Source organism: Scleropages formosus, chromosome 14 (assembly GCF_900964775.1).
Source record: "Scleropages formosus chromosome 14, fSclFor1.1, whole genome shotgun sequence".
Classification (NCBI taxonomy): Eukaryota; Metazoa; Chordata; class Actinopteri; order Osteoglossiformes; family Osteoglossidae; genus Scleropages; species Scleropages formosus.
This window is the reverse complement of record NC_041819.1, coordinates 12949295-12960387: the sequence shown is the minus strand read 5'-3', so window position 1 is coordinate 12960387 and position 11093 is coordinate 12949295. Positions and strand designations below refer to the sequence as shown.

Sequence of the window (11093 nt, the reverse complement as noted above, 5' to 3'; positions counted from 1 at the left end):
GCAGCTGGTGCTACATTTTGTCCTCATTTAATATGTACAGTGATAGCAAGTGTCCTTCAAAGACAGAGAGAATGTTTTGCTGAAAATTTGAGAGGATTAAGCTCATACACTAGCTTAAAAGTTTAAAGAGTCAGCTGTGATCCCTCTGTGTCAGGTTCTACTGCAGACAGCCACTGACCTCTAGATCAAATTATTCTATTGCAAAGACTCAACGTGATGAAAGGCTGCTTTCTGCACGCAATGGGCCACTTTCAAGATCAATGAGTAAATGGCACAAGGCCAAGACAAAAAAAAAATCAATACAAACTGCTGACCATTGCAGTTATGTTGTTTTCTTATGTTTATCTCCTAACTTTTTGGTGTCTTGGTGAACATTAATGGACAAGGTTAACAGTGGTTTCAAAAGAATGTCTGCAAAAGATTCATTAAAAAGAGCCACAGTCTAATTGGACTCTGTGAAAGAGATTTGTCATTATTATTCTATGAAAATCCCTTAATGACAGCAAAAAATGTAAACTGATTTTCCTTCAAAAAAGTTTCAGTTGTGAATCAAAACCAGACTATAACAGTCCTCACACTTTGGAGGGATTGTAAACTATATAGGGATCTTGCCTTGTAGTTTAGAGGTGGTGGGCTTAAATCCTGCTCATGTTGCAGCACCATTGAGCAAGATACCAACCAAAATTTCCCCCAGGAGGCATTCGATGCTGCTGAATCAATGCTCATAATATATAGATATACACGCACACTTTCTGAACCGCTTGTCCCATACAGGGTCACGGGGAACTGGAGCCTACCCGGCAACACAGGGCATAAGGCCGGAGGGGGAGGGGACAAACCCAGGACGGGACGCCAGTCCGTCGCAAGGCACCCCAAGCGGGACTCAAACCCCAGACCTACTGGAGAGCAGGACCCGGTCCAACCCACTGCACCACCACACCCCCCGTATGCTCATAATATTTAAACCATAATATTATGTCTTCTGCAACATGGGTTGCCAGCAGTTGGCCAGCAGATTACAGGTCTTTGCTCCCATGTGTTTTTTGTATGTGTATCAATATACAGTATTCACAGTGAGTAAACTTCAAACATTATTTAGAAAAAGTCTAGTTGAAATTATTTGATTAACATTCCATATTTGGCGTAAGGTCTTGTTTCACTTCTTTCATAAGTGCAATGTCAGTGGACAATCTCTATAAGCTTTCTTTCACAACCTGACAGAGTTATAACAGTAGAGTCATGATAGCGGCAGGATCTGAAATATAATAACATATAATATAAAGTGTTGCCACATAAAATACTACTCTTATTAAGTTGTCCTGAAGTTTTTTTTTACTGTTACTCATCATACCAACTTTTGACATCTATGGTACAATTAAGGTAGCTGTTATAGTCCTAACATTATCATGAAGGCATCATAAAGACAGGTGATTTCAATATTTAATTAAATGTATATAGGTTAGATTATCCTTATTATTGAATTTATTTAACCTTACTTGAAGACGGGGGGGGTGCAGTGGTCAGGGGTTCGAGTCCCGCTTGCACTGCCATCCTGTCCTGGGTGTGTCCCCTCCCCTTCCAGCCTTGTGCCCTGTGTTGTCAGGTAGGTTAAGCTCTGACTCACCGTGACCCCCAGTTGGGGCAAGCTGTTTCTGACAATGTGTGTGTTATTTTAAGCATTTCTTTTTATTAATTGTTTCTGTACCAGACAATGTGAAGTAATGTGACTTATTCATTTAGTTTCCCCACACAATAAAGTAAAAATTAAAACTGGTGCAAAAAACCAGGGCATCTGTGCTTGAGAAAGTTTCACTTGCAAAGTTCAGTTATTATAGCAACCTGGCATCAGTATCACAAATCTTACAGTATGTGCAGCTTTGAGGATTGCACAGCCTGTGCAAGATGATGGCAGTAGGCTCCTTGTATCCCTACCTGTATGTGATGCTGGTGTTGCCATCCTATGTGGAGCGGGAAGGAGCAGAACACTTCCTTCAGAATCGCCCTGAGTTTGAATGGCAAGTTCGTACTTGGCAAGAATTACATTTACATTTACTTTTATTCATTGAGCAGATGCTTTTATCCAAAGCAAAGTACATTTTAGAGAAAGCACAAAATTATGCTACATTAGAGGAATATGACCAGTAGGCTAAACAGCTGAAACAAAAAATATCTGAATGTAAACTTGTTCAATCGGTATTACAACATTTCAGGGGGTTTTTTTGTCTTCATTTTACAAAATTTTCTCTTTTTTCTATTCATGTTGGCGAACTTAGGAGTCTGCAGCCCTCACCAGCATGAGCCATTGGAAAGTAGACAAATGGGAAATGCTGTTATTTGCAAGCCTTGAGTCAGGCAAAGAAATGAATAAACAGAGCTGAAAGACTGCATAACCTTTCATGCATTTATCATAAATAACCTTGCAGCATGGCAGGGTCTTGCAAGTTGGGCATGGCTACTTTGTCGCTTGCCACAAACCTCTTGTCCAGTACAGGGTTGTGGTGGTCTGGAGCCAATCTGTGAAGCACAAAGCAGGAGGCAGGGTGCACTGTGTGCAGGACGCCAGTTCATCCCATGCGCAGTACTCCACTCACACATACACACAAAGGATAAGTCAGAGTCCATTTAAAACACCTGGAAACATGGAGAGAACATGTAAACTCCACAGTCAGTGCTGGCCTCAAACCCACACTTAATTCCAAAACCCAGGAGCTATGAAGCACCAGTGCTACCCACTGCTTCACCCTTGCACTTCTTTGAAATAATACAACAGAGGCCTCCAATTAAATTATAAAAAAAAAAAAAATATTGCCCTTTAGTAGAGGTTTTCTGTTGTTCTAACACACTGAATCAATATCACTCTAAATACTATTGTCGTTAAATTATTTGTTGGAATCTGGGTAGAATTGCTGAAATATTTCATTTTGATTTGTAAATGTCTTCAGTTTTTTGAATTCGTCATGCTAAGACCCCGATGCGATCAAAGAGATTTAAAAAAAAGCTGTTTGAATTTTATCTCTGGATTTGATAATAGTCTGCTTTGGAGTGTGGAATCATGTTAAGATGGCGAGAGGACAGGATCCGCAGTGAATGAATAAATCCCTTTATCTCAAATACTACAGAATTGCTTTTTTGTTAAAGAAAATGCAGAGCTAGTGGCCATCTCAGATGACCAATAAACATAGGAGAGGACGTGACAGCCGACAGACTGGGCAACAAGCCAAGCCTTAGATACTATCTGTTTGGAAATGAGAAAGTTCATTCGTACAGAGCGTGACATCAAAACTTCACTACAGCTGAATAGCCTGTATGTTTTATAGCCATTATTGCCATGTTTATATTACAGACAAATTTCCATGTTTTTCCCAATTTGCCATAGATTGACTGTGATGGTGTCAACGGTGATGACTGTGGGAATGTCTATGTTGATCTAAGTAGAGGTGGTCCCCGATTTGGGATGATTCGACTTCCGATTTTTCAAATTACGTTGGTGAGCTGGTGATAGACATTCAATAGAAACTGTACTTGAATTTTGAATTTTGATTTTTTCCTGGGCAAGCAATGTGCGGCGCAATACTCTCTCACGATGCTGGGCAGCGATCCGCATCTCCCAGTCTGTCACGCGGTTGTGTTTTGTGCATCCATAATGTTTACAAAATGCCCATCTGTGTCTCCCTGCTACTGGTGAGTAGAAGAAGAGATGGGCTATTGCTCTGGAGGAGAAACTCAACATGAAGTCAGCAAGCCCGTAATGGGCGTCGCACCTATACTAGGTTATGATGTTCGGTAGGTTAGGTGTATTAAATGCATTTTCGACTTACAATATTTTCAACTTATGATGGGTTATGATGTGGAACGTAACCCCATCGTAAATCAGGCACCACCTGTATAGTTAGCTGTGCCTCTGGTTGGTACTCCAGCCACCAAGTGCTGCATGTGTAATGTGTGATGTGATAATGTTTTCTTAGTGGAAATATGGCTTTTCTTGAAAAAAGAGTTCATAATCTAGTTAATGTAATGATCTACTTAGGTTAAAAGAAACTGGGTTTTGCCCCTTCAGTGTTCATAGTTTCTGTAACTTCGTGTATTTTTCACAGCAGTTTTTTTTTTTTTTTTTCTAGCCTGACATTTGATTATCATTTACTTTCAGACTGAATCTATGCATCTCATCCCCAAAAATGTGACTCTTAATTTTTGTGGAGCATAATCTGCTGTATACTGGCAAACCTAAAAGCCTATTTTAGAATATTTAATCAAAGTTAAAAAAAATTTTATTCTTTTATACACTTCTGAATTTATTGTGACAAACAAAAGTGAATGTAAAATATTGGCTATGTATTTAAGGGGAAATTTAAAAAATGCTAAACTATCAGCACAGCATGCTTAACAGACAAAACAAATATATCTGTACTCATCATCCACAATGTCACAAATATTTGAGTGCTCAGCATTCTGAACAAGAGTGAGGGTTGCAAAATGCCCTTGCTTTGTCAAACATTGCTGTTTGATTAGTTACTTTAAACTTAGCATTTCTTCTTCTGAACCCTGTCACTCAAAACTTCTGTTTTTAACAAGTTCAAAGAATTACAGTCCAGTAAAAAACAGTAACCTGCAAATGGATGGTTTTATTAAATGCTGAAATTATTCCTCATTTACATTATTGCTCATAAAATACAGAATGGTTATATATGCATGCATTTTAATTCTTCGTCAGGCCTGATGTTAAAGGAAATGACAAAGTGAAGCAATGTCTGGTTATCGCTATAAGAATTTTTCTCCGTATAAGAAATTAGTTATGATTATAATTCATTTCAGTTTAGACTACTGATTAACATTCCATAAATTGCATAATTTATTTATTTATGTTTAAATAACACCTTGCACACACTGTATGTCACCGACGGCATATCCATGTTAAGCAACATTAACTCTTTGCATATGTTTTTCATGTGAAATTGTACAGTACCACTGGTATTAAGGATATTTTTTAATGAAGAAAAAACATGAAACAGGTAGGATGAGTATAATAGGCCTGTATCAAGATCTCCTAGGTTCATTTTCTGTGCTTTGTTGTGCTTAAAAAACATCTCTCTAAAAAATAGAAGAAGAATTGACTGTGAGTAAGGTCAGGAAACTTTCTGTAAGCTATGACCACTCTATGAAAGTCAAAAGTTTTCAATATGTCTGTCAAGTGTCTGCAATTTCGAATATGACAGGATCATTGATGAAGACGCTCTGTGAGCTTCCTGCTAGATGTTGTGGTATTTAAGAGCTAAATTTTGTGTGAGTGAGTGGGTGCCATAATACTAAATCCCAATGAATTCTGAAATGTACTCAGTGCTGTCTTCGCAGCTTCAACACCAAGGGTATCCAGGAGAATTGTTGTTTTTGCATAGCAATGAATGACTGAAAGGCAATAACACAGGGTCTGAAACAGAGTATGAGCTGGCCCACAAGTGAACAATTTGCAAAAGCTGTATATTTTGAGGGAGCATCATTTCTGCTGTTTCTACATTATGAATCAAGACACAAATATTCTATTTTCTTGCCCAAAGGAAATAAAGAAAAATGAAGAAATCTTAATGACACTTGATTATAAACCAAAACAAACAAAATTATGATATTATGATAAATCTGGTTCAATGATCTTCTATCATTCAGAACTCCTGAATTCCCCTAAGTGTTCAAGACATGTCCCAAAGCACATCTCATTCTGACTCACTTCTCCTTGGACCTTCTCTCTACTCCATAAATTTACACTATATCATTTGTAACAAATATGTTTGTATTTCCTGTCAATTCTGTGCACTGATACTCATGTAATGTCATTTTTAATATCTGTTTTAAAATTTTGTACTCAGTAACAGTTCCATATGCAGCTACCCATGTGATGTATACTGCTTTAAACAGTGTGACATCAGACAATTTGACTGTACTTCAAGATTCACATCTGCATCTGTCCCTTCAGCTGTTCTGAAATGTACTTTTCTTCTAAATTAGCCATAAATGAACAAGCTGGATGCAAGAATGCTCTCATCTATTGCATCGTCATCAGGTTTGCCATGAGAAAAAAAATAGAGGTGTTACATGAGTCAGAATACATTTTTATTAAAAAACATTCTTCAAAAAAAATACCATGATGTCATAAAGGTAACATGCAAAGAGTGATAATAGCCCCGCTGATGCCACAGTTTTGAATACTATCAGAAAGTGAGGGTTAAGAAATTGTAGTATCAACTGGGTAAAAATGTGTCATCTTGTCATCTACATACAAAAACTGAACAGTTGAAAGCTGTTTTACCCAACTATAAGCATAGTTAATCCATCAGCAAGGCTCTAGTGTTCTAGTGTTCACAGCCTAACATCTGCAAGGGAATCTTCTGTGGCTTATCAGGGAGCTGTGAGATCGCCAACATGTCTGGGCTTTTATAATGGTAGAACTCAGATCCTACATATACCTTCACACCATCGGGGTCACATGTGGCTGCATCCACTTTAGGAATGGGCAACACAACTTCCCTCTCCAAGTGTCTAGGGGTGGTGGTGAGGTCAATGAATAGCATCTTCTGCCCTGCAGTAAGCAATACACAAACAGTACTTTTAAACAGTTTTAATTGAATATCATTTTCACTGACACAGTAATCTTTGCGCTTAAGGATGTTCACCATGATCAGTGCGGATAACTCCTGATTCGGACAGAGTGGATCAAGATGTACCAGTGCGCAATACAGACACAAGTGAGTATTAGGGACAGGTAATGATTTAGTGCTGTTACCTTGAAGGATGTAAACAGTTTGTTTCCCCTCACATACAAAGGCAGCATCTACTGGTCCTTCAATATCCAGCTCCTCCTTCAGAGACTTGGGATATCCCTCAATGAGTGTGTAGTGCGCTCCTGACTTGTAGATGTAGATTTGATCTCCCTTTAAGGAAGAGCACATAAGCAAATTTCAATAAAAAGCCATTTTGAGCCCTTACAGTTCCCAAAATGTGCCAGTTACTATGGTGAAGTAGCCATGAATAAGTCGTTATAGACCATAGATTATGCTTTTTAGCATCAAAAAAATGTTAAGGTATATGCTGAAGTCCGTATTAATAATGAGCAAAAATACTACTAAATAATCCTTGTATGACGCATGCATTCAACGATCCAACCTTGATGAAGTAGAGGTGTTGGTTGAAAGAGAAGACTGCATCCACGTTGCTTTGCACTTCCTTCCAGGCGCTGACGATGGGGAAGGCATGCCACCCGTCGCGATGGCTGTCCAGCCGCATGAACCATTTCTCTGAGATGAACCATGGTGTACAATTGTATTGTATTATTGCGACCGCTCATTTTTTCCATATTTAGCTGCAGCTCGGTATGCGGGCCTGCTGGACTTCATGTGGCATTTCTGTGAGCGCACATCTTACCTCGGAAAGCGTAGGCCTTGCCCGCATCGTCTGAGGTCGCAGCATCTAGGTGCCTGTGGGTGCAGTTTCTCACTGTAGTGTTTCTATGTCCGTGGCCTGAGTCACAGCAACAGGAATAGGAATCCAAGTGAGTTTTTGATTCCATAACGAGATTTATGTCATTTAACACTGTAGTGTTGCAGGGAAAAATTCTAAAATTTTCATGCTCACTGTTGCTACCTAAAAATGCAGATACATAGATAGAGAAGGTTGATAAAGGTTAAATTTAGCCCAGTTCTTTCATATTCTTTGTCCACCTACCAAACCCAGGACACAACATGAAGTAGTTGCGGGCGTCCTTGGGATAATCTCCTACAACTTCTCCGGTTACAGGGTGGAACCTCGTGAACTGGGTCCCATGGAAACAGTAGAAGCGCTCCAGCCAGCGGAAGGCAGACGTGCACTTGGGAAGGTGCACCCACTCCCTCTGTTTCACTGTCTTGGTTTTAATATCATAGTGGTACACGTCATCACCTAGGAGCAAAGGAAAACTCATGGCTTACTGAACCTACTTGCAATGCTCTGTCTCTTCTCAAGCAAGTGCTGGTGTGAAGTTCTTCAGAAGTGACTGTCTCATGTACACAGATGAAAAATACATATTTTAAGCTTAGATTTCCCTTATTTGACTATATCTGAAGTTTTTAATGTTTATTATGTTATTTATTATGTTGTGTTAGGAGGCCCTTGGTTTTTACACATCACAATGTGAGCACTCACCTTTGAAGAAGATGACTGAGTCAGTGACACACTCGCCCTTGTGACACTCCACGGCAGCATCCAGGTGACTTGGTACACCTGGAAACACCTCCTGGATGTCCTTTGGAAAGCCCTTCTCCAGGGTGTGGTTATAGAAACTGAAGACCTTGTCGTCCTGGTGTGCAAGCAGGATCAGGAAAAAATTATCAGCATTCGAACCTCAGGAAAACTAAGAATTAAAGCAGGAAGAGTAAGGAAGAGAGAAACTGTATGTAACCAATCAGTGAACCTCACCTAACAGCTCACACATAAATGAGATCTCGAAAAGGTTATCATTACTGTTTTTTTGACCAAAATTAATTTTTATAACAATGAAAGTGTCATGGGGGTGCAGTGGCGCAGTTGGTTGGACCGGGTTCTGCTCTCCAGTGGGTCTGGGGTTTGAGTCCCGTTTGGGGTGCCTTGCGACGGACTGGCGTCCCGTCCTGGGTGTGTCCCCTCCCCCTCCGGCCTTACGCCCTGTGTTGCCGGGTAGGCTCCGGTTCCCCACGACCCCGTATGGAACAAGCGGTTCAGAAAGTGTGTGGGTGTGTGTGTGTATGTGTGTGTGAGTGAAAGTGTCATTTAGAATTGTATCTCATATATCTGGAGATTTGACTAAGACAGTATGAGCTTAGTCATAGAGTTTACAGTAAGAGCTTCAAAACTATACACTGAGACAGGAGGTTTGGAAACAGCTGTACCAGGAAGAGGAAGATGTGGTCATGGTCTGTATGGTCATCTTGATTGTGCATGCGGAAGGCAGCATCCACATGTCCCAAGTGGTGATGATCATCAGCCATCTTGAAGGAGCTGTTTAAAAGGTAAGATGGCCCGCGGAAGCCTCTCCAGACATGATCACCTTGGAGAAATACATCAAAAGCACAGAGTGAATTAAAAGCTGACCATGCGCCAACAACACAGTAAACTGAGGAATGATCTTTTCCATCAGACCTCACAGCAGACACCTGCTCTCCTACAGCCATTACAGATAGAAAACACATTTTGTAATCATATGTAACAATGAAACATTTAAGTGATTACATTAATGAGCATGTTAAAATGTAATTTTCAAATACCCTTAAAGAAGAAGGATATTCCCTTCTCATCGGGGGCAATGGCATCAAACTCAATCCCTGCACAGCGGTCATGTTTGGCATCATGGTGTTCTCCCTTGTCAGTGTTTGACAGATGGCTGTGCCCCTCATGACCTGGATTAACAAGTGGTGAAATCAGTGAGCCATGATTCAGCCTTTAATCTAAATACTAAATTATAATGTATAAATATTGTATGTATAATTCCTAACTATAACTTTTATTGCAGAGGGCTCTGAACAACATAGGACATTTGTGAATCTTAGGAAATATTTTCAGGTGCTGTAGCTGATCCACTCACCAGCCTTCATTGCATCATGGACCCTATGAAAAGATCAGGAGAATGATATCATTTTAACAAAGAAGCAGTTGCATTAGGTACATGTGATAAGGAAGTTATTGAGAGTTCATATCTGACTTATATAAACTATACTGAGATACTGAGACTATACTGAGACATCTCTTTGATAATTTCTATTGACTTCATGTGTTTTGTGTTACTGGCCCTGACCTGCACTGCCTCATGACCTTTGTCCAGTCTGGGCCAACAAGTGTAAACTGCCACAGAGCTGATATGAAGCCTTTCGCAATAATCAATCACGATGCCAAAGTAATTGCAAAAGAACACGGAAGAATCGATGGAGCTTGACAATGGGGCATTACGGTGGTGTGTATTCTGTTCTGGAGTATCCAGAAGAAGGCAACACGGTAGATGTGGAATGAGATTCACTGGAACAGAAGAAGCTGAGGCTAGGGAGAGAGAAGTAGGAAGGACTGGCAAAAGGAGGAGAGTGAACACTCACGAAGGAGCGGCGTGGCTCAGAGCCAGAGCCAGGCACAGGCACAGGGTCCTGGGGAGCAGCCTCATCACGAGCGACCCTTGAGGTCCAGCCGGTGAGTTCCGCAGAGGAGAGAGTCAAGTGGGGTGGCCTGAGCGGAGCCTGGCAGACCCTTTATAGCGAAGGGCCATGTGCAGCCTTCTGGTGACTTCTGGGATGGGGTGGGGCATGTCCCACACTGACAACACTTTCCAGACCTGTGGAGGCAGACCGGGGTTTTCCAGAATGATCCAAGATAATCAAACAAAACTCGCGGTAGTTTTCTGCACACTTGTTATATGTCATCAGTGTTGTTTTAGATTAATTAACTCAAACGAATTAACATTTAAATTCATATTTTGTTAGAATGTGGCATATGGCTAGAATCATATTTATATGTAAATCTAGATAATAAAGCAAAAGACTTCACGATTCAGCATTACAATGAGTGTTGATCTCTCATTAGCGCTGCCCTCCTCAGCTATTGTTGTATTTATTACTTACGTGTTCTCATTTGTATTTACTAACTGCATACGCTGAGAATTTATTTAATATTAAAGTAACACAGGAGGGGGTGCGGTGGCGCAGCAGGTTTGGCCGGGGCCTGCTCTCCGGTGGGTCTGGGGTTCAAGTCCCGCTTGGAGTGCCTTGTGATGGACTGGCATCCTGTCCTGGGTGTGTCCCCTCCCTCCTTCCAGCCTTGTACCCTGTGTTGCCAGGTTAGGCTTTGGCTTGCTGCGACCCTACGTGGGTCAAGCAGCTTCAGCCTGTGTGTGTGTGTGTGTGTAAAGTAACACACTGCAACAGAAATATGTCAAATACTGAATAACAAATCCTGACACTAGAAGTAGTTTTTGTTTTCCATACCAGGCTTTATGTTGTTTTATTATTGAGCATATTGCTTTGAACTATTACTATTTAACTCTTTTTGGTGTACTTTTACAAAATGTAAACAACAGTACTGGACAAATAAAAACCACATGTTGGATTATTGTG

General features: G+C 40.5%; 1 protein-coding gene across 1 annotated transcript; it reads right to left on the bottom strand.

The window, feature by feature from the left end:
- Positions 1-6080: 6080 nt before the first annotated feature.
- On the bottom strand, positions 6081-10227 carry hpxb (hemopexin b). Its single transcript, XM_018728397.2, has 10 exons — positions 10083-10227; positions 9581-9603; positions 9264-9395; positions 8889-9046; positions 8167-8320; positions 7711-7923; positions 7411-7506; positions 7153-7283; positions 6773-6920; positions 6081-6568 (listed from the first exon to the last, which is right to left on the bottom strand). Exons 1-10 carry the CDS (start codon positions 10145-10147, stop codon positions 6342-6344), a joined length of 1347 nt encoding a protein of 448 aa, XP_018583913.2. The 5' UTR covers positions 10148-10227; the 3' UTR covers positions 6081-6341.
- Between the last annotated feature and the right edge of the window lie 866 nt (positions 10228-11093).